This window comes from Heterodontus francisci, chromosome 1 (assembly GCF_036365525.1).
Source record: "Heterodontus francisci isolate sHetFra1 chromosome 1, sHetFra1.hap1, whole genome shotgun sequence".
Taxonomy (NCBI): Eukaryota; Metazoa; Chordata; class Chondrichthyes; order Heterodontiformes; family Heterodontidae; genus Heterodontus; species Heterodontus francisci.
Window position 1 is genome coordinate 282,734,034 of NC_090371.1, and position 23,877 is coordinate 282,757,910.

Genomic DNA, 23,877 nt, shown 5'->3' on the forward strand with positions numbered 1-23,877 from the left:
GCACTGTCTGAGAGTGTGGTGGAGGCAGGTTCAGTGAGTGTTTAGGATCTGGAATGCACTGTCTGAGAGTGTGGTGGAGGCAGGTTCAGTGAGTGTTTAGGATCTGGAATGCACTGTCTGAGAGTGTGTTGGAGGCAGGTTCAGTGTGTGTTTAGGAGCTGGAATGCACTGTCTGAGAGTGTGGTGGAGGCAGGTTCAGTGAGTGTTTAGGATCTGGAATGCACTGTCTGAGAGTGTGTTGGAGGCAGGTTCAGTGTGTGTTTAGGAGCTGGAATGCACTGTCTGAGAGTGTGGTGGAGGCAGGTTCAGTGAGTGTTTAGGATCCGGAATGCACTGTCTGAGAGTGTGGTGGAGGCAGGTTCAGTGAGTGTTTAGGATCCGGAATGCACTGTCTGAGAGTGTGGTGGAGGCAGGTTCAGTGAGTGTTTAGGAGCTGGAATGCACTGCCTGAGAGTGAGGTGGAGGCAGGTTCAGTGAGTGTTTAGGATCCGGAATGCACTGTCTGAGAGTGTGGTGGAGGCAGGTTCAGTGAGTGTTTAGGAGCTGGAATGCACTGTCTGAGAGTGTGGTGGAGGCAGGTTCAATGAGTGTTTAGGAGCTGGAATGCACTGTCTGAGAGTGTGGTGGAGGCAGGTTCAGTGAGTGTTTAGGATCTGGAACACACTGTCTGAGAGTGTGGTGGAGGCAGGTTCAGTGAGTGTTTAGGATCCGGAATGCACTGTCTGAGAGTGTGGTGGAGGCAGGTTCAGTGAGTGTTTAGGATCCGGAATGCACTGTCTGAGAGTGTGGTGGAGGCAGGTTCAGTGAGTGTTTAGGATCTGGAATGCACTGTCTGAGAGTGTGGTGGAGGCAGGTTCAGTGAGTGTTTAGGATCTGGAATGCACTGTCTGAGAGTGTGGTGGAGGCAGGATCAGTGTGTGTTTAGGAGCTGGAATGCACTGTCTGAGAGTGTGGTGGAGGCAGGTTCAGTGAGTGTTTAGGATCTGGAATGCACTGTCTGAGAGTGTGGTGGAGGCAGGTTCAGTGAGTGTTTAGGAGCTGGAATGCACTGTCTGAGAGTGTGGTGGAGGCAGGTTCAATCGAGGCTTTCAAAAGGGAATTGGATAATTATCTGAAGAAAAAGATTTGCAGGGCTATGGGGAATGAGCAGGGGAGCGGGGATTAATTGGATAGCTCTTTCAAAGAGCTAGCACAAGCATGATGGGCCGAATGGCTTTCTTGTGTGCTACATGATTCTACGACAATGCCATTAAACTCTGATGGTGGAAGCTGAAGCTGAGAACAGAGCTGATGAGAGAAAGCTGGCACTGCCACCTAGTGTACAGTAAAGGAGGTGTGATGGGTGGCTCATCAAAAGCAATACACATCGGTGTTAACATTCAGGTGTGAATGCAGGCGTTAAAGTGTTCGTAATGTTACAAAATATGACAAAAATCCTGACGCAGAAAACGCGACATAGTCAGTGCATGATAGGCATTTGATCAATTGTGTAGCTGTACTTAAAAAATCTCTCTTTTAAAGACTGTACCTTATTCTTAGCACCACGCGTACAGCGTAAGTCTGTAGGAAGTACAAACAGCAGCCTTTATGTGAAGAAATGCTATCTGACATTACCCCTTGAGTGGCCTAGCTCTAATTCTATGCTCCCTTGTTCTGGACATCCCCACCACCCCTCCCCCACACCAGAGGAAATAGTCTCAACCTAACCCTATCAAATCCTTTAATCATTTTGAACATCTCAATAAGTAAATCTCTTACTCTTCAATACTATGACTTGCCATGAGCAATGCAACAGGGAATTTCAACAGTATGTTTTTTTTTAAAATGGTTTCAAGATAGATTATTTCAGCAAACCCCCCTTCCACACACGCTAAACCCACTTGTAAGTTCTTTACAGACGGAGAGGCCTGCAGTGCAGAGATCATGAGGTTCCGGAAGACGGCCATAAAGCAATGGATGCAGTTAATTAGAATTTTCTTTGATGCTTTGTTAAACTCCTGAAGCTCCTCCACCAACTGGCCATTCAGTGCTTCGTAGTCTTTCTTCGCCTGGTTCAATTCCTCTGCTGCCTTCTTGTCCCTCATGCCTTCGGACTGCTTGAGGCAGCTGACGTAATCGAGCAACTTGTCATAGCGCTTCTGTACGAGCTTCTGCGGAGCCGAAAATAGGACTTGTAGTGTGGCGAGTGGCATCACAACCAGCCTCTGCAAATGGTCTTTCTAAAATGAAAACATAAAATGGCAGTACGGTATTAGTCTTGAAATAAACCCAAACAGATTACCTGACCTACGTTGGCTTGCGGTCTGGCAACACCTCACATTTAAAATTCTCATCCTCAAGTTCAAATCCCTCCAGGGCCTCATCCATTCCGGAATCTGTAACCTCCTCCAGCCCTATGACCCTCCGAGATCTTTGCACTCCTCCAATTCTGGCCCCTTGAGCATCCCCGATTTCCATCTCTCCACCATTGGTGGCCGTGCCTTCAGCTGCCTGGGCCCTAAGTTCTGGAATTCCCTCCCTAGACCTCTCTGCCTCTCTCTCCTCCTTAAAACCTACCTCTTTGACCAAGCCTTTGGTCATCTGTCCTAATATCTCCTTACATGGCTCGATGGCAAATTATGTCTGATGAACCTCCTGCAAAACACCTTGAGACATTTTACTGCATTAAATGCAGGGTGTCAGAATGGCTAGAAGAAGTCAAGGTATGTTTTAAAGGCTTTAGCTTCCTGTGGAATCCTTTGAGGGAACAGGAGGAGCAGGAATGTTTCCCCACGTGCCCTGCAGGGAATCTTTGGGCCTGTTTGGGACACGACAGAAAAGCTCAGCAAGATCTACATTATCTCATCTCTTTACAATTTTTTTTAACTTGTTCACATGTGTGAGCAAGGCCAGCATTTATTGCCCATCCCTAATTGCCCTTGAGAAGGTGGTGGTGAGCTGCCTTCTTGAACCGCTGCAGTCCATGAGGTGTGTGTACACCCACAGTGCTTTTAGGAAGGGAGTTCCAGGATTTTGACCCAGCAACAATGAAGGAACAGCGTTATAGTTCCAAGTCAGGCAAATGGAGAGTATTCCTGACTTGTAGATGGTGGACAAGCTTTGGGGAGTCAGGAGGTGAGTTACTCGCTGCAGGATTTCCAGCCTCTGATCTTCACTTGTAGCCACAGCGTTCATATGATTTTTAGAATCCTAAACACAGAATCTTATGCTCTCCCAACCTTCCCTTTTCAGTGAGAACAGGTCCAATTTACATAATCCAATCGGCAATCATTCTGGTCGCCCTCTTACATATCCTTTCGATAGCTGGAATATCCTTTTGGTACCAGACCTGGATAAATCCCTCTCCATTTAGGAGTCTGTGATTTGCACTGGTGGAGTAAAGGGTGTTCTGCTCATAAAGGGGTAGGTAGAGGAACAGAGGAACAGGAGGAGGCCATTCAGCCCCTCAAGCCTGTTCTGGCATTCAATTAGATCATGGCTGACAGAGAGCGTAATAATGCGCAATGGCTCCGTGCTGTATCTGATTTCGTTATTATTGATACTGAAGTGACTGGGAATGTGCCATTGTCCTCTCTTGACATTGCTCACCGAGGTGAACAAAACTATTTATGGAAAATATTCTCCTGTGGAGGTTTGGTACAAAAACCAGTGACTAAAGCGGTCAGACAGGCAGGCAACACTGGGAGTTGAAGTAGGGTTGCCAACTGTGTTTGGGTTATTCCTCGTGGTTTCATCACATGACCTCCTCAGTCCAACCAACCTATGCACCTCAAGAGCTTCCTCCCTCACTTTCAATATTTTGATAACCTAATAAAACAAAATTTTTAAGGAAAAAGCCCAATTCCGGAGAGTTGGCAGCACAGTGGCGCAGTGGCTAGCACCGTAGCCTCACAGCTCCAGGGACCCGGGTTCGATTCCAGGTACTGCCTGTGTGGAGTTTGCAAGTCCTCCCTGTGACCGCGTGGGTTTCCGCCGGGTGCTCTGGTTTCCTCCCACAGCCAAAGACTTGCAGGTTGGTAGGTAAAGTGGCCATTGTAAATTGCCCCTAGTGTAGGTAGGTGGTAGGGAATATGGGATTACTGTAGGGTTAGTATAAATGGGTGGTTGTTGGTTGGCACAGACTCGGTGGGCCGAAGGGCCTGTTTCAGTGCTGTATCTCTAAATAAAAAAAAATGAACCTGAAGGGGGTTATCAGGGCATGTATAGTACTTACAAAACTTTCGAAGGAATTTTGATAGTTCTTTAGTTCCTGAAGAAAGATGCCATTGCTGTGGTTGGAATCTTGTAAAGTTCTTTGAAGGCTGTGGACATTCTGAACGGCTAATAACATACCTTCCTGGGCAGGAAAATAAGCAAACATTAGCAACGGTAAAACACAATAATTATCTTTTTGTTCAAAAAGACTCAAGAAGAAAAGATTAAAGGGGAACAATTAGCAGGGCTTTGGGGAGGGCAGTACATAACTGAGTCTCTGATGTTAGGTCCCAAGCTCTGGAATTCCCTCCCTAAACTTTTCTAGCTCCCTTTCCTCTTTTAAGAAGACCTTTAAAAACCATCTCTTTGACCAAGCTTTAGCTCATTGCCCTAATATGTCCTTATGTTGCTCAGTGTCAAATCTTGTCAGATATCACTCCTGTGAAGCTCTTTGGGACAATTTACTATGTTAAAAGTGCTACATAAACACAGATTTTTGTTATTGTTTCTTTTTTATCAATCAATGCAATTAAGAGTCTTGCATCTAATGCATTCTTGTAGAGGTCATAGCTGAAAAATAGCTGACCTCAAAGTCATGATTGGCACAAATATATTGGCAAAAGAAAATTGGTTAAATACAATCACAAATTTCATTCACGGGATTTGGGTGTTTTTGTCAATGCCAGCATTTATTGTTCATTCCTAATTGCCCTTGAGAAGGTGGTGGTGAGCTGCCTTCTTGAACCGCTGCAGTCCATGTGGGGTAGGTACACCCACAGTGCGGTTTGGGAGGGAGTTCCAGGATTTTCTCCCGGCAACAGTGAAGGAACGGCGATATAGTTCTAAGTCAGGTTAAACGAACCATCCTGACTGGCTCAAATATTCCAGCCGCTAAATACCAAGCAATTAAAATCCATTTTCATTCACTAAAGAGCTGGAAAAAAAGATCTTAACTAGGAATAAAATAAACCCAAACCCAACCAACCAAATAATAAAAAGAAATTCAAGTGCTTTGAGGGGCCACTTTAATTGTATGCAAATTCCACTCGATACAGCTAAATGTTTATGGCAAACAGTGTAAATAACTTAAGAATCCAATAAATCTATATTAATCCCAGAACTTGGTTTCCCGTTCTTTTTTGCTGAGTTGGGCCTCTGCCCCGTCATGAATTTCCTTCACCAGCTTCATCATCCACTCTCAGGCACTGGGCTAAAAAAGGGTCCGTTCTGGCTCAGCAGGTAGCACTCTTGCCTTCTGAACAGGCGGTTGTGGGTTCAAGTCCTACCCCAGAAATTTGACTACAAAATTCAGGCTGACACACCCAATGCAGTACTGAGGGAGTGCTGCACTGTTGGAGATGTGGCCATTTGGGTGAGACATTAAACTGAGGCCCTGTCTGCTCTCTCAGGGATGTTTTTAAAAAAAAGTACTTCATTGACTATAAAGCACTTTGGGGAGTTACCACAGAGGAAATGTTGGTGTATTTCCTGAGTAAAGGAAAAAGGGCCAAAAATGTGACTTCCATTTAATGTATCCATGTGCACTGATCAAAAAGTCATCCCAAGCACATTCAGGCTAAGCTCTTCAGATCAAATAACTGGGGCATTGTCCATGAAAGCCTATTGAGCTAAATGTTTGTTTGTCATCTGACATTTTATTTTTTTAAGAGATACAGCACTGCAACAGGCCCTTCAGCCCACTGAGTCTGTGCCGACCAATAGCCACCCATTTATACAAATCCTACATTAATCCCACATCCCCACCATTCTCCTACCACCTACCTACACTAGGGGCAATTTATAATGGCCAATTTACTTATCAACCTGCAAGTCTTTGGCTGTGGGAGGAAACCAGAGCACCCGGTGGAAACCCACACAGTCACAGGGAGAACTTGCAAACTCCACACAGGCAGTACCCAAAACTGAACCTGGGTTGCTGGAGCTGTGAGGCTGCGGTGCTAACCACTGCGCCACTGTGCCGCCCTTTTCTTAATATTCCTGTATCCTGCATGTAGTCGAAAAGCTTACTGTACCCCTGCAAAGTTTATTAACTTTCCAGCCTTAATACATGTTGCCACAGATGAAGAGGCAGCTCAGGTCTCTATAGCTTACACATAAAATAGGTCCCAAAAGTGGCTGTGATTATACAGTGACTTCAATCACCCACACAAAGTTGGGTAAAGCATCGTCAATAATTAACTCATCAACAGCACTGACACTTACCTGAATGTTTTGAAGGTAACAAGAAGTATTCTTTGCACAAAGTCTCACAGCCTTCTCCAAGTTTCGAAATGTTTTCTCTTCTCTATCAAATGTCTTATCTTTGACCTGTAACCATACAATTAATGCAAATGCTTGCACAAGACAGCATTTTCAACTTACAAGCAGTAAGCTGTTATCCTCTCGGTTGCAGACATTTTTCCAACTCAGGTGCAAATAACATTTACAAGTCAATATACAACCAGACCAGGCAGTCAAGCTGAACAAGCAGCAGAAGCTTACCAGTGCTTCTTTGTTGCTAAACTCAGTGGTTTAAGCCAGTTAAACGCCAGCAGTTTGCAAGCAAACTAAACCAACGCTGTTGCTAATCAGTAACTGATTTTCTATGCTTATGCAATCAGTCTCTGTCCTTGCTGGGACGTATAATAATATATATTATAATTATATAAGTGTAGAGAATTTGGATTTAGGGGCAAAACTTCCAGTATGTTTGGTCTTAGCACTTGCTGGGAATACCTATCACAGTTACCTGTCAATGGTTGAAGAATCATGGGCTGGGTGCTTTATATAGAATTACAGCACAGAAACAGACCCATCATCCCTGCTGGTCCATGTTGGAGTTTATGCTCCATATGAGCCTCCTCCTACCCTCCTCCATCTCACCCTATCAACTTATCCTTCTAATCCTGTCCTATGTGCTTATCTAGTCTCCCCTTAAATGCATCCTTGCTATTTGCCTCAACTACTCCCTGTGGTAGCGAGTTCTACATTCTCACCACTCTCTGGGTAAAGAAGTTTCTCCTGAATTCCCGATTGGATTTATTAGTGACTATCTTATATTTATGTCCACTAGTTCTGGACTCTCCCACAAGCGGAAACATCTTCTCTACTCCTACCCTATCAAACTCTTTCGTTATCTTAAAGACATCTACCAGGTCACCCCCCACCTCCCCCCACACCACCCCCCCCAGTCTTTTTTTTAAGATGAACCTGAGTGGATGATTGCACAGTAACCATGCCCTGAGAAACTGCTTGATCCATGTAACAGGATTATCAAATCTGTTACAAAAGATCTACTCAGTTTCAAGCCCCCATTGCTGTAGATGTCATCTTGGAATTAATTAAATTCAAGGAGTTTCTTGCTCAGTCTCTCCTTCCCACCTGGGATGTGATCTCACAAAACTAGCCTCTAGGTAAAGCAGTTGTCAACTGAGGCCTCAATTCCTCTAATAGCTAAGTGGCTGACGTAGATATAGGGATAGAGACAGAAATGTCAAAACCTGCAGACAATTCTGAAATAGCAGGCATAGTAAATCATTGAGGACTCCAGGAGGTGCATGGGGATATTGAGAAGATGGTAGAACTGATGGAATTCAGTGTTTGTGGTAAAACTATGAAAGCAATAATTATACTTTATTTGGGAAAGAGCTGAGAGATTTAGGGTCCAAGTTCACATGGCCTTAAAATCAGCACCTCATGGGATTAGGACATTAAAAAAAAAGCTAATGGAATCCTGGGTTTTACGACAAGAGGTCTAGGATATATTTTGAGATGTAATGCTGAATCTATATAACAACTTGCATTTATATCGTGCCTTTAACAAATAAAATGTCTCAAGGCATATCGTAGGAGCATTATCAGACAAAAATTGACACAAAGAAATATTAGCAGCAAAAGTTTGGTCAAACAGGTGGGTTTTAAGGAGTGTTTTAAAGCAGGAGGGGGAGGGGAAGAGGGGAAAAAGGGAATTCCAGAGCTAAGGACCTAGACAGCTGAGGCACAGGCACCAACAGTGGGACAAAGAAATTGAGGATGCACAAGAGGAGTGCAGAGTTCTCGGAGGGTTGTAGGGCTGGAGGAGATTACATAAGATAGGGAGGGGGCGAAGCCATGGAGGGATGTGAACACGAGGATGAGAATTTTAAATTTGAGGCAGAGTCAAAGTAGGTCAGTGAGCACAGGGTTGATGGGTGAAAGGAACTTCTTGTGAGTTAGGATACGGACAGCAGATTTTTGGATGAGCTGAAATCGACAGAGGGTGCAAGATGGGAGGTAAAGGCCGGCTACCATACCCGAACCCGACGGGATCTGACGACATGTGTCAGGTTCAGGTCGGGTCGGGTCGCTCTTCCAGGTCCAGCTTTCGTGCTCGGGTCGGATCGGGCCGGGTCTGGGTCGGACACACACAGCAAGAAGTGTTAAAAGTAAAAAGCCTACCTGAGCTGGGAATCCGGGATGTCAAAGAGGGAAACTCTGAGTCTGCGCAGTGAGCGTCTCTATGATGTCATCACGCTCATGCTGCAGCTTCCTGCAGACTGGGAGTCCCAAGGTAGGTAAAGGGAACATTCCGGTGGTCGGGTCGAGCTCGGGTTGGGTTGGGCACGTAAATAAAATGGAGGGGGTTGGGCTTGGGTCCGATGTGGTCGGGTTCGGGTCAGTTTTTTTTATCTTGACCTGAGCTGGCCTTTAGTGGGAGGCCAGTCTGAAAATAACTGAGTCTGGGAGATGCCTCAAGCTTGGATGAGGGTTTCCGCAGCAGATAGGCTGAGGCAGAGAAAGAGGCAGCTGATGTTATGGAGATGGAAGTAGGCACTCCTGGCAATGAGGAGGATTATGAGGTCAAGTGTTCAGCTCAGGATTAAATAAGTTTGTGGTTAAAATGTCTGCAGTGTAAATAACATGAAAAATACCTGCAGTTCCCCTCCAGTCAGGATCTTCAGGTGACTGGTAACACGGTTAGACTTCTTCCTGATTGACCGCATGTTCACCTTGGACAGCTTGTCTCTGAGAGACTCATCCTCATCACTTTTTTTGTACTTCATCACTGAGGAATAAATTGCAGGTGAAGTGAATCAGTCCTATTATAGAAAATTTTAAATGCATGTTTCTTAGGACAGGTTTTGAAACCTCAACTCCAGAGGAAGGTGGCATTTGACTCTCAGAGACTCTACTCAACACTTGAGCCAGTTGCTTCGACTGAATTGGCTTTACCAGATTTTCTCTAGATTACTTGGTATCGTTTTACCATCATAGATCACACATTGCAGGGGGAGGGGGTAAAACTAAACTCACTGTACAGCAGCAATAGCCAAGACATAGAGTCATCTACAGCTTAGAAGGAGCCCATTCAGCCCATCGAGTCCATGCCAGTTGTCCAGAGTTGTCCAGTCAGTCCCACTCCCCCTCTCGATGCCCGTAGCTCTGCAAGTCTGTTTCCTTCAAGTAACCATCCAACTTCATTGAATCATCTTCCTTTTGAAATCATTGATCATCTCCCCTTCCATCGCCCTTGTGGGCAGTGAGTTCCAGGTCATTACCACCCATTGTGTAATTAGTTCTTCCTCATATTCCCCCTGCATCTCTGGTCCAAACTTTCAATCTGTGCCCCTGGTCCTTTTGGTCCATATATTATTGGGACCACAGAGCCTCAGGCGCCACATCTAAGGTTGAAATCCAATGTCTCCATTAATTTGTTTATACCTCAGGCTACAGAAAACCTGATTTTGGGTTCATTCAGCAAGCTACCAGACATATAGCATGAGAAAATACACAGAGAACTGAATTGTTTGCTCTCCAATGGTTGTATCACCAGGGCTAGGGAAAAGTCAGGGCCCAAAGGCAACAATTAACTGTTCCCTCCCACCCGGGTTATACCACTGGCCCTTCTCCCCAGGTTATACCCTCCATGCCTGCTTCACATTGGCCGATCCAACATTTACACTAGTTTCCCAGCTTAAGGGTATAAAGCTAAAGCTTTTCTATCCAAATGTTTAGCTCTTTAGAAAAGGCAATAAACACCTGAGAGCAAAGTTTCAAAAGAGTTTACGTTTCACTGAATTAATTTCAGAGATGCCTCAACAGCGTGAACCTGTAAGCTGTACAAATTTACAATCTGGTGTGGAGTGTGTGGCGGGAACGTGGGCACAGAGATCCGGAAGGCCTGTGAGATCTTCCATTGGTTAAGCTTGTGCGTAGTCTCAGGTCTGGATGCTGGGGGTGTGAGCACAGGGTGCAGACACTGAGGACGGAACTGGAGGAGGAGGGTCCACTGGGTGTGGGTGAAAGAGCTGCCCCTCCCAGCAGGAAACCCCACAAGCTACCTAAATGGGCAGAAGCTTGGTGTAATTGACTCTGACTCCACATTCTGCTCACACTTGCCCTGATTGTGACCCTAAATCCACTGGCAAAGTCAATCTACTTCCTCATTGGTTAGTTTACTACTTGGGTACATCACCAATCAAACTGCACAAAATTTTTTCCAAAAAAGTTTTGAAAGGAATAATCTCCTCCGTCAGACTTTGGGTTGTAATTGTCCACAATTGTGGCTAGTTTCTGATTATATTATTTACTCTGGCAATTTCCTCTCTCAAAACCCCCTTTTATACCCAAGTACTTACAATAATGAGGGACTTTTTTTTTTGAACAGTCTCCTTACCCAGATCCTTCCTCCTTTTAAATTCATTAATGTTCACATTGATCTGCCTCACCGCTGCTAATGCATCTCCAACTGGTTTGTGGTCTGCGTGTAACTCCGGGGTAGATTTCAAAAGCTCACTCAGTAGCAGTGGATATTTCATCACTCGCTGCACTGGTTTAATAAGCAGCGATCCCATGTCTAACAAGGTGGATTTCCCTCTAGAAACAGACACACACACACAAACAGAAACTGTTACATGTCCAACAAGATTCCATTTCGATTTACAAGCAAACAATTGTAATCAAAGTTTTACATAATTTTGAATAGTTAGTAACATAGGAATAGGAGTAGCCCCTTGAGGCATTTAAGATGATTAAAGGAGTGGATAGGGTCAATAGAGAGAAACTATTTCCTCTGGTAGGAGAGTCCAGAACAAGGGGGCAGAACCTTAAAGTTCGAGCCAGGCTGTTCAGGGATGATGTCAGGAAGCACTTGTTCACACAAGGGGGAGTGGAAATCTGGAACTCTCTCCCCCAAATTGTTATTGAGGATGGCAGTCAACTGAAATGTGTGATTGAAAGAAAATTAATGAATAATTATCAGTTAATTCAGTAATAAGAAATAACAGACTTGTGATCTGGAACGCGCTGACTGAAAGGGCGTGGAAGCAGATTCAATAGTAACTTGCAAAAAGGAAACTGGATAAATACTAGAAGGGGAAAAATTTGCAGGACTATGGGGAAAGAGCGGGGGAGGGGGGTGAGATTAACTGGATAGCACTTTCAAAGAGCTGGAATGCTCACGATGGACTGAATGGCCTCTTTCTTTGCTGTATCAGTCAATGATTCTAACATGTATTTATATAGCACCTGATCATATCTTCCAGACAGGCTAAAAAGCTTCTCAGCCAAAGAATTACTTTGAAGAGAAGTCACTTTATGCAGGTAAATACAGCAGCCAATTTGTGCGCAGCAAGGCTCCACGAATGATAATGAGCAGTGAATTTATTTTCTTTCTCTATTGACTGAGGGAGGAATGCCACCCAGGATACTTTGATGCTGAACGGAGTCTCAGTTTGATGTCTCATCTTATAAACAGGATTTCTGACAATGCAGCACTCATTCAGTTTGGCACTGGATTAACATGCCAGATTACATGCTCACGTCCCGCCGAAGAGCTTGAACTAACTCAGTGGTTACAGTGCTACCCGATAAGCCAAGCAGGCTTTCAGGACTTTAACAATATCACTAAAACAGGTTATCCAGCCATGTATTGCATTGCTGTTTGTGGGATCTTGCTGTGCACAAGTTGACTACCACATTTACTACATTACAACAGTGACTACAACTCAAAACTGCTTCTTTGACTCTAAAGCACTTTGGGACATCCCAAGATTATGAAAGGAACTACATAAAAGCTCGCATCGAATGAACCTTTTTCGAGCTTTGCAATAGAATGGTGAGACAATATTTTGTTTTGGTGAATGGGAAAGAATCCCAGGAATGAAGAGGAAACAAATATGGGACTATATTTACCCAGATGGTGTGTGTTTTCTTGAGGGACTGTAAAGGACCTGACGGAAAACAAAGGGGAGAAAAATGAAGGGACACTGCTGAGGTGAAGCAAAGTTGGATGCGACCTGCTGCAAATTTGGTTATGAGAAGGAATCACAGGGGGTAGTTCCTTGATTCTAAGGCCTGTCCGAGGGAATGCATTGTTCCTATGCTGCTGACTAGTGAGTGAAATCATTCACTCCCTTGGGATAAGAACATTGGATCCCATCACTGTTGGCACATTGCAAAACGTTCTGACACGGTTGTGAAAGAAACTCAGATCGGAGGTAATCCACTACACATTTAACAATTGTACGATCCCATATTCTATTTATTCCCCAGGTAGAAGTCATGCTTTTATATTTCACATATAACTTTCAATATTGTTCAGAATTCACAGATCTCACTCAAATTCCTTTCAGAAAAGATGTCACTTTTGTTGCTATTATTCCAAATATTTTTTTTCAAAAGGTAGTACCTATAAATTTTAAATCAATGATTTTCTAACAAGCCCAAATTATAATCCAATCTATTTTGGTGGGTTACCAATAGTTCTGGGGTAAACATTTACTCAAATTTACTCAAGATTACTCTCCTGAATTAATCGTCATGTTGGCAGGCAACCAATTTATGATTAACAGCCACAGAACAAAAAGAAGTTATTGCTAGTGAGAGGGCTAATGAGTAAATTATAGTGTGCTTAGAGAGAGAGCAAGAGAGAGACAGGGAGAGGACTGGGGAAAGATAAAGATGAATGCAAATATTTTAAAATAAAATTGTATACTCACTGCTCCTGGTATATTTTCCTAGTTTTAAAAGAAATAAACCATAATTAAAATAAGTTTTAAAAATTGTAAATAGAAATCAGTAAAAAAATATGTCAAGTTGAAGGCTATAGTTTAACAAAAGTTATATTGAGTATAACAGGGCACTTTTTCAGACCCTTATATTGGTGCTCTTCTCAAGATGAGTGTGATTCTTTGAACTTACTAAGCACTTTCATGTCAAAAAGAAGATAGGCTAGATGCACTAGAGAACAGGCTCTACACCCCGATCATTCTAGCCGAACCCCAAGTTCAGCAAACAGGCACGTCCAATGTAGAGCTGTCAACTCCAATTGGGGACATTCCAGGAAGTTTGATCACGCGATGCCTGACCACATGACCTCTGATGTTGGTTGAGGGATAAATATTGGCCAGGACATGGGGGAGAGTGAAATAGTAGCCGTAGAATTTTTTGCCTCCAACTAAAAGGGCAGACAGGCCCTCAGTTAAGAGACAGCTTCTCTAACAGCGCAACCTTCCCTCAGTACTGCACAGGGAGTGTCAATCTAGATTATACGATCAAGTCTGTCAAGTGGGACTTGAACCCATATCTTTCAGACTCCAAGGAGCAGTACTACCCACTGGGCCACAGCCTACTCATTTACCTCATAAAACACCAGTTTCTTACTTCAGAGCATCAATTTGATTTCTTAAATGCCGCTGAATTTCTTCATCTTTGTCGTATGTTTCAAGCAAACAGTTGGCGTCGTCATGGTGATAGCAATAGATTTTATAAACTTCTTCTAAAGGTGTCTTAATCTGCAGAAATATTTCACCTGTTTAAAGAAGCGAAGATAATTAAGGTTAAAAGAAAAATCTTAAATAGAAAATAAGTTAATCCTGCAAGAACACATAACTGATCTCAGCAAAGCCAGAGTGAATAACTCTGGCCTCTTGTGCAGTCCTTGCTCCACTATTGGTGGCTGTGCCTAGGCCCTAAATTCTAGAATTCTCACCCTAATCCTCTCCTCCTTTAAGGTCTTCCTTAAAATGCTTGGATCAAGCTTTTAAGTCACTCTTCCTATTTGTTCCTCATTTGGGTTGGCATCAATTTTGTCTGATTCTGCATCCTGGGATATTTCTGTAAATTAAAAGCACTATACAAATGAAAATTGTTGTTGCTATTGCAGTTAGTCTTAAGATTGGGCGAAAGAAAGAAAAGATCAAAAACCAATCAGGATACTTGCTCCTGACCTTTTCTAATTACAGCCACACATCCCACCTTCTCCATCCCCAGCTACAGAAAGTGTTTCAGGGTTAGGTTGGTCTGTGATTATGGCCATGGTAAGAAACCTCCTGCATTCACTATCCAGTTCGCAGCCATCTCCAGCATTAATGTTCTGACTATAAGTCATTGATTTGAAATGTTTAACTCTGTTTCTCTCTCTCCAGTCTTTTCAGCATTTTCTCCTTTTATTTCAGATTTCCAGCATCTGCAGTATTTTGCTTTTGTATGAATGTTTCCACATTCATTACAAAGTTAACAAAGGAGGTTCGGACAAGGAGAGAGCTATGATTGCACTGAAATCCATATGGGGTTTTAGAGAGCCTGTCTATCACTGCATAATGCATATTCAGTTATTGACAAGTAGTAGGGAGGGTTCTGAAGATTGACATAATAGTCCCCATCGTTTATAGCAAGCGTGTTAGTGTTAACATGATTTTTGTGCACTATTGATGACAGGTAGTTAAACCAAAAAGGTAAGCAATCAGAAACAGGCAAGCTCCATTTATCAAACTGCCTCTATTACTCGTTAATGGTTGTATCCAGAATCTCATCCTCATCAGTAAGGTCATCGCACTTTAACCGGGTGTGACAACTGGATACAGACCTGACCTTGCCTGAAATCAGCAGAACTTCCTTTAAAATTGTTAAGTGCAGGGGTGGTTCAGCGATGCAGCTAACAAGAGAGTGCAGGCTGTACAAGACTGGTTAGGCTGTACAGGAAGACCTGCTCAGTCGCTGCAGGCTGTGAAGTAAAGCCTGGCTCGGATATAAAATTAAAACCCGACCCAGGCTCGACCTGACAACAGCAAACCCGAACCCGACCCGGGCCCGACCGCTTTAATTTTTTTAAATGCCCGACCTGACCCTAACCCGATACATGTAGCTGGGTTTGGTCGGGTAGCCAGGCTGTACTGCAGAGTGCAGAGTCCGGACTGCACGTTTCCTGCTGTGATGTCCTGAATGTTCATTTGAAGATTACTTCCCAGAGCAAGGCAGCACTGTCCACGTCCAGCCCAACCCGAGCCCGAATGCTGGACCTGGAAGGGAGAACTGACCTGACCCAAACCTGACACATGTCGTCGGGTCTGGTCAGGTTTGGGTCGGGTAGCCACGCTTTAGTGGCAAGTCCCGTCCACTGAGAGCTGCCGGCCAATCAGAGGCTGGCAACTCTTTTGCTTGGCAACACCACTGGGGAGGCGGTGGCTGCTGCTGGAATGGCACCCACTGGAGGCCCAGGATTGTGGAGAGACCCTGGCCAGAGGTAAGTAATGGCGGGAGGGTTTCGTAGGGTGAGGGTCACGGGGAAGGGAGGTGTAGAGGGGTTGGCAGCAAGGGAACGGCTATGGCTCTCAGGTTCCCCCTCTTCCCGATGCCAGGTCACTTGATCAGGCACTGAGTGCCTTTGAACGATGGACCACACCCCTGCCCTGTGAGTCCACAAGTAACCCACATGTGTTTGCATGTCATACTCCCTGTGTGGCAAAAGGCCCACCCACCACTGGGTTAATATCTACCAGTGGCACTGGGAAGAGGCCCTTAATTGGGCATTAATTACCCCTTAAGGGCCTCAGTTGGCAGCAGGACGGGAAGGCTTTCCACAGGCCTTCCCACCACAGATTTAATTGGGGTGTAGGCTGGAAGGTGGTGGGGTCCCCACCCGCCACCATCCCGCCCGACTAAATGCCCACCCCGCCTCCAAACACGGCACAGGGGAGAGCATAAAAGACCGCCCTCTATTTCACACCAGTAAATCTTCTGAATTAAGCCCCTCAGTTCACATGAACGAAAAGAGAAGAGGGACAGTGGGGTGTTGAAGATTTAAACTATGGCTGCGTTTGCTGACAACGTGACCACTAGGTGGTGCAGTACTTGCACATGTGCAAATGCAGGCTCTTCAACTGGAACGTCAGTGTCTGCAACATTCAGGCAGCTGCCAGGATTAAAGATGGCGCTGCTCAATTTATCACAGGAAATGCTTATGGCTAGATCGTTCTAGCAAACTAGCCTCACATTAAGTTGGAGGGAAGCCTAGTAATATGCTACTATGTAGTTATGGGATACTAACTATAATCCTCAGATCCATTTAATATTCCAGAAATCCTATTAAATACAAAAGGAATTTTATGATTGAATTTCCATTGGAAGATAGTGAATTGGCACCCCAATCAATGGAAAAGAAAATCAGGCAGAGTATAAAATGTGCTGCCAATCCGTTATCGTGATTTGTTTATTTGACTGACCAGGACTGATTTCACCCGAACGCAGTTACTAGCTCCCGCCCCACTGGCCGCTCTCCCCCCTCGGCAACTCGCTTCCCCGCCTCAGCCGCCTGCTGCAGACCTCACTACTCCACCCCCACTTCCCTAGCCGATTGTTCCCCAGTCGTGCCACCCTGCTCTGCGGTCAGTCGGTCGCTCCCTGCCCTCCCCTCCAGCCACTAGTTATAGGCGGCGTTGCTTCCCTCCTCTCGGCCCCTCGCTCCCACATTTCATCAGTCACCATGCGCTGCCTGAAGAAGCAAGGTGGGTTGTAAGGGGCGACGTAGGAGCGAGGGGCTGAGAGGAGGGAAGTGGCTCGGCTTCGAGCTAGCGGCTGGGGAAGGGACGGCGGGGAAGCGGTGAGAGAGTGACCGGACAGCGGGGTGGCGTGAAGCGAGGAACAATTGGCCAGGGGATTGGGGGGGGGGAGCAGTGAGGTCTGGATTGAGCGGCTGAGGGGAGGAAGTGTCGAGGCCTGGAGCGAGTTGCCGAGGGGGGAGAGCGCCAGCCTCAAAGTCTCCCATTCAGCTGCTTCCTCCAGCCGAGTGGGGGGCTGGATACCTGATGACGCTTTATCGCGCATGCGTGAGAATGGGCCAGGCGCGGATACGAGATGACATTCCCGCTGCTCGGTGACGTCATCCGTCATGGCAAGATGTCGCTGATGACTTCTGCGGGCCGCTGCGTTGTCATGAGTCACTTTGCTAAACTATTTCTCATTTTTCCTGTTAATTGTCAATCGAATGCATAAGGGACACAAGTCCTGAGTGTAAGAGGCCCTTATCTCTATGAATTCTAGCATTGCTACCAAAATAATACTGTTTTGCTGGCCTCAAGGTGAATTCCTTGAAAAAAGACATTGTTCACTGCAAGTGCAAGTGCAGGTATATACAACTATACAAAATTAAATAAAGAATTAATGATGCATTTGTACAAAACATTGATTGGGTGGCAGCTGGAGTACTGTCTGCAGTTTTAGAAAGGGCATTAAAGCTATAGAGGAGTGGACAGCATAGACTGAAGGTAATGCCAGAGATAGGAACCATAGTTTTGCAGAGAGACTTGAAATACCAGGAGGATTTCCACTGGAGCAGACAAGTCTAAGAACATAGGAAATAGGACCAGAAATGGGCCATTCGGCCCCTCCAGCCTACTACCTCATTCCCTTGGGAGATGATTTAATAGAGGTTTTTAAAATTACAAAAGCTTTGATTGAGTAAATTGAGAAAAACATTACTCTGCTTGGAGTTACTAATGAGGGGCATCAATTTAAAGTTTCAAGTAAGAGAGTCAGGGGAAGCGACAAGTGAATATAGGGTAATGTGCAGAGAATGGGATTGGTTTTGGAATGCTCTAGCATAGAGTCAGTGTGATCAGATTGAGTCTCCTACTGCTCTGTAAACTTCTGTGGTTCCGATAGGGATGTCTGATTGTTAAACACAAATATTTTCCAGGTCACTGCTTACATACCGATCGTTTGCATTTCTGGTTCATCCTCGGTGATAGCGTATTCTAGCATTGACAGGAGCTTGGCAGATATCTGATGGACTGATTCAATGTTGCTGAACAAGCCGTCCACATCGAGACTCTCCACCTGCAGATCCAAATCCAGGTCAATTTACAAAGGCATACCACAACAAAGACAACACAATCTAGTCTTAGTCCAACTGAAGGTGATGGTCTATTGATTTTCAGAGTCCAATGGGGTCCTGTTTGTAGAAAATATCCACTTTGGCTTTGGCTGTAACATACAATTAAACATTTTTGGAAATGATGATTACTTTTGCCATATTTTAGTCTTTTCTGTTGGTCATTTACTACAGCAGAAGGTTGAAATGAATGGCAAAGTGTCTCCTCATCTCTTTGAGCTCAGAGTAGCCATATAAATACCGTGGCTACAAGAGCAGGTCAGAGGCTAGGAATCCTGAGGCGAGTAACTCACCTCCTGACTCCCCAAAGCCTGTCCACCATCGACAAGGCACAAGTCAGGAGTGTGATGGAATACTCTCCACTTGCCTGGATGGGTGCAGCTCCAACAACACTCAAGAAGTTCAACACCATCCAGAACAAAGCAGCCCGCTTGATTGGCACCCCATCCACAAACATTCACTCCCTCCACCACCGACGCACAGTGGCAGCAGTGTGTACCATCTACAAGATACACTGCAGCAATGCACCAAGGCTCCTTAGACAGCACCTTCCAAACCCACAACCTCTACCACCTCGAAGGACAAGGGCAGCAAATGCATGGGAACATCACCACCTGCAAGTTCCCCTCCAAGTCACACACCATCCTGACTTGGAACTATATCACCGTTCCTTCACTGTCACTGGGTCAAAATCCTGGAACTCCCTTCCTAACAGCACTGTGGGTGTCCCTACCCAACATGGTCTGCAGCGGTTCAAGAAGGCAGCTCACCACCACCTACTCAAGGGCAATTAGGGATGGGCAATAAATGCTGGCCTGGCTAGTGACGCCCACATCCCATGAATGAATAAAAAAAAAGAAATGTAGTTACATCGAACTTACAGCACAGAAACAGGCCATTTGGCCCAACTGGTCCGTGCTGGTGTTTATTATCCACACAAGCCCCCCCTCCCACCCCTCTTCATCTCACCCTATCAACATATCCTTCTACTCCTTTCTCCCTCATGTGTTTGTCCAGCTTCCCTTTATATGTATCTATACTATTCACCTCAACCACTTCCTGTGTTAGTGAGTTCCACATTCTCACCACTCTCTCTGGGTAAAGAAATTTCTCTGAATTCCCTATTGGATTTATTAGTGACTATTGTATGTTTACGGCCCCTTGTTCCGGTCTCCCCCACAAGTGGAAACATCTTCTCTACGTTTACCCTATCAAACCCTTTCGTAATTTTAAAGACCTCTATCAGGTCACCCCTCAGCCTTCTCTTTTCTAGAGAAACGAGCCCCAGCCTGTTTTACCTTTCCTGATAGTTATAACCACTCAGTTCTGATATCATCCTCCTTGATCTTTCTTGCATTTTCTCCAGTGCCTCATTGGGCTGTTGTCCCTCCTCCAGTTCTGTAAAATAATTCTGAGAAATTGTCACCATTTCAGCCCAGAATGAATCATCTGATTATATCAGAACTTTATTTCTAACCTGCCTAGTAACTGCCTAATAACTATATTTAAAGGTGAGCACTAAATAAAACTGATACACACACACACAGATAGAACAAACCCGATTACTGCCTCCTTTTTTCCTGCACCATCATCTCATTTGTTATTTAATCTCTCCTGCCTTTGACTCTCTCACCGACCTTCCCTTTTGTTCTCCCCCCTCTCCCTGCCTCTGCACTTGTTTAAAACCTGTTACATCTCCAACTTCTACCAGTTCTGATGAAAGGTCATTGACCTGAAATGTTATCTCTGTTTCCTCTCTCCACAGATGCTGCCAGACCTGCTGAGTATTTCCAGCACGTTCTGTTATGTCATATTTCCAATAGTTTGCATGTGACTTTCTTCTGTTTTTTTTCCAACAAACTCTCTCAGACCAGCAGAGCACCAGCAAAGCACCAGTAGAGTACCAGCCGAGTAATGAACTGTTGCCTGTATGCTAGTATACACCTGTCGATCATTATGCAAGAAGGAAGGAAAAAGAAAGGGGAAAGGATGTGGAGGTGGGAAAGGGGAGAAGAAGGAAAGGAAGACAAGGAAGGGGAAGACAGTGTATAGCAGTATCCTGTACATATATCAATCACAACTGTAAATGAGGTTGGGTATATTCACAGATACAGAACTGATTCAAAGTCTGTTCAACACTGCATACACATCTGTGATCACCAACAGCTGTTTGCTCTTCAATGATTGATATCATTGCCACTTTGCCAACATTACAACAACAACTAGCATTTATTTTGCACCTTTCACATTGTATAATGTCCCAAGGCACTTTGCAGGAGTGATTATTGCAGAAATGTTGACACCGAGTCACATAAAGACATATGAGGACAGGTAACTGAAGGCTTGGTCAAAGAGGTAGGTTTTAAGGAGCTCCTTAAAAAAGACGGTGGATGCAGAGAGAGGGAGAGGTTTAGGGAGGCTCAGCTGAAGGCATGGCAGCCAATGATGGGGGGGGGGGGAGGAGGTGATGAAAATCAGGGATGGACATGAGGCCACAGTTGGAGAAACACAGAGATCTTGGTGGGTTGTAGAGCTGGAGGACGTTATAGTGATAAGGAGAGGTGAGAACATGGAGGGATTTGAAATCAAAGATGACAATTTAAATCACGGTGTTGCCCGACAGGGAGACAATGTAGGTCAGAGAGCACAGGGGTGATGGGCGAATGGGACTTGATGTGAGTTAGGATATGGTAGCAGAGTTTTGGGTACGATAGAGGGTGGAAGGAGGGAGGCCAATCAGACGAGTGTTAGAATAGTCGGACCTAGAGATAAAAAGGTATAAGTGAGGGTTTCAGCAGCAAATGGGCTGAGGCAGGGCAGTAACAGGCACTGTTAGGAAGGTGGAAACTTGGTGATGGAGAGGATATGAAGTATTACCACAAGCTTTTAAAGCAAGCACACCTCCTCCACGACAAAGAATTCGGCAAAAGGTAAAAATGTGGGATTTGCTTTGACTTTTAAAAGGCCAACTGAGTAGCAAAATACTAGGACATTAAGTATGTCAATATATCTAAGCTAGAAAGATGAAAAACAAACTTTTATCCAAATGTTAAAGAAATGTCTTGGCAATATTACCCGTTTCGCTCTCAGAGGTTGAACAACTTGTGTGATGCACAGATCCAGATCATTGAAGTGATCTTTTTCAGTCTCTACTAGTTCTTCAATGACCTTTAACCTTCTGCGCATCATGCGTTGTCTTTGCTCCTCTGGGTCCAGGGTTGGGGTCACTGGTGCTTCAGGAATTGAATGCGGAGTCATCTTAGCTGTGGAAAGGGGAAAGGAAGGAGAAAACATTAGAAAGCACAATGAGAGAATGCTGAAGAAGTTACTCAGTAACAGCAGTGACTGTGAGAAACCAAGGACAGGAGGAGGCCATTCTGCCCTTTGTGCCTGTACTAGCATTAGGTTACATCATGGCTGATTTCTACTTCTACTCCATCTATCCACCTTGATTTTGTAACCTAAAATATCCTTGCCTGACAAAAATCTATCAACCTCAGTTTTGAAATTTCCAATAGAACTCCAGACGCAACAGCATTTTGGGGAGTACTTACTGGATTTCCAATACCCTATGGCCAAGATTTTATCTGGGTGACGGGGGTCTCGACCTCAGGCAAAACGCCGGTGAGAACCCTGCATTGCCCCTTCTGTGGGAGGGCCGTCAAATCAAGTGCCAATCAGGCACTTAACTGGATAGCGGCGGACCTTCCACAGGATCAAAGATCCCGGCGACAGAGGTCCCGCCCTCTGAGAGTTGCCGACCAATCAGAAGCCAGCTGCTCTTTAACTGAGAGGCACCACCACGGAGGCAGTGGCTGCTGGAGTGGTGCTTGACCCAGGCCACAGGTAGGTCAGGGCGGGAGGGGCCTCGTGGGGTGGGGGTTGCGGGGGAGGCGAGTGTAGGGGAGGTCAGCAAAGGGCCATGAGGTGGCTCTTAGCGGATCCTCCCTTCCCGATGCCGGGTCTCTTGTTCAGGCACAAAGTGCCTTTTAATGAAGGAACCACCCACCCTGGAGCTGGCAAGCAACCCGCACGATTCCTCTTGCCGTGCTTCCCCATGGGGCGACAGACCCAACCCCCACTGGGCTAATTGCGGCAGTGGCAGGATGAGGTCCTTAATTGGGTATTAATTGCCCACTTAAGGGCCTCAATTGGCAGCGGGGCGCTTTCCATCCCCTCATACGATCCTCCTATTCCTGCTTGGGTCAAATGCCCAAGCGTGACATACCTTAGATTATTTCACTATGTTAAATGGTGCTATATTAATCCATGTTTTTGTTGTATTATAAGCTTAATGAGCGACATTGGTATAAGTAAGTTTTGGCCATGCATTGAACATGGCAGCTTCAATAAACCCATATAAGCACTTCTGTATTAGTGGCACACTAGCCATTTGTAAACCATCAATCAAACCTCGAGAATCCTCTTAGAGTAACTGAAGATAAACTGGGGATTTTATCCTGGAAAGAAAGCAACTGAGAGGGGTTTACTGAGTATGAATGGAAAAGAAAAGGAAAAACATTATAAGCCATATCAGTGGGACAAGAGCTATAATGTATGTGGAACCCTGGTTAGACTAAACCTAAGCGTACTGTGCACAATTCTCATCTTCGTATTATAAAACAAAGTGATTCCTGACAACACAGCCGGCCACTGACGTCATCAGGCTGCGCCAAGGTGCGAACATGCGCAGACGGGCTCCTGCTCTCTGTGCGTGCGCTGCATTCCGACTTGCCAGGACTGGTTAGCGCATGTGCCGATGACGTCATCGCGTGACGTGTGCATCTTTGGACAACGCGCCTGGTCGGCCTCTGCGCATGCGCTTTACACGTATAGCAACGCAACGCTAACGGATATTCACCCATGCATCAAGCTCCACTCCCCACCCCCCCCCCCCCCCTCGCTGCTCTCTCCGGCCGCTCCACTCCTCACACCCCCCCCCCCTCGCTGCTCTCTCCGGCTGCTCCACTCCTCACACCCCCCCCCCTCACTGCTCTCTCCGGCCGCTCCGCTCCTCACATCACCCCCCTTGCTGCTCTCTCCGGCCGCTCCACTCCCCACCACCACCCCCCCCCCCCTCGCTGCTCTCTCCGGCTGCTCCGTTTCCACCCCCCTCGCTGCTCTCTCCGGCTGCTCCGTTTCCACCCCCCTCGCTGCTCTCTCCGGCCGCTCCATTTCCCCCCCCCCCTCGCTGCTCTCTCCGGCCGCTCCGTTTCCCCTCCCCTCGCTGCTCTCTCCGGCCGCTCCGCTCCTCACACCCCACCCCCTCGCTGCTCTCTCTGGCTGCTCTGTTTCCCCCCCCCTCGCTGCTCTCTCCGGCCGCTCCGTTTCCCCTCCCCTCGCTGCTCTCTCCGGCCGCTCCGCTCCTCCCCATCCCGCTCGCTCGCTCTCTCCCCAACCCCCGGCCTGGGTCCGCTCCGCTCCGCTCCCCCCTGCCCCCTGGCCCACTCTGCTCCGCTTCCGCCCCCCCCCGTCCCCCACCCCACCATCACCCCCCCCAGCCCAGGCCCGCTCCGCTCCCCCACCGGCCCCAG

At 46.0% G+C, this 23,877-nt stretch overlaps 1 protein-coding gene across 4 annotated transcripts in view; it reads right to left on the minus strand.

Annotated features, from left to right (window-relative positions):
• The window catches only part of arhgef38 (Rho guanine nucleotide exchange factor (GEF) 38), a 128,335-nt gene that overhangs the window by 31,775 nt on the left and 72,683 nt on the right, over positions 1 to 23,877 (minus strand). For 2 of the 4 annotated variants that reach the window (XM_068046469.1, XM_068046458.1), the window contains exons 2-10: positions 21,419 to 21,606; positions 18,165 to 18,288; positions 13,837 to 13,984; positions 13,173 to 13,190; positions 10,850 to 11,049; positions 9,105 to 9,238; positions 6,418 to 6,522; positions 4,214 to 4,336; positions 1,881 to 2,219 (exon numbers count right to left, since the gene is read on the minus strand). In XM_068046469.1, the coding sequence (XP_067902570.1) occupies positions 1,881 to 2,219; positions 4,214 to 4,336; positions 6,418 to 6,522; positions 9,105 to 9,238; positions 10,850 to 11,049; positions 13,173 to 13,190; positions 13,837 to 13,984; positions 18,165 to 18,288; positions 21,419 to 21,606 (1,379 nt within the window). Of the gene's footprint in view, positions 1 to 1,880; positions 2,220 to 4,213; positions 4,337 to 6,417; positions 6,523 to 9,104; positions 9,239 to 10,849; positions 11,050 to 13,172; positions 13,191 to 13,813; positions 13,985 to 18,164; positions 18,289 to 21,418; positions 21,607 to 23,877 lie in introns of those variants that run through there. The other 2 variants (XM_068046476.1, XM_068046486.1) reach the window with 2 other exon arrangements.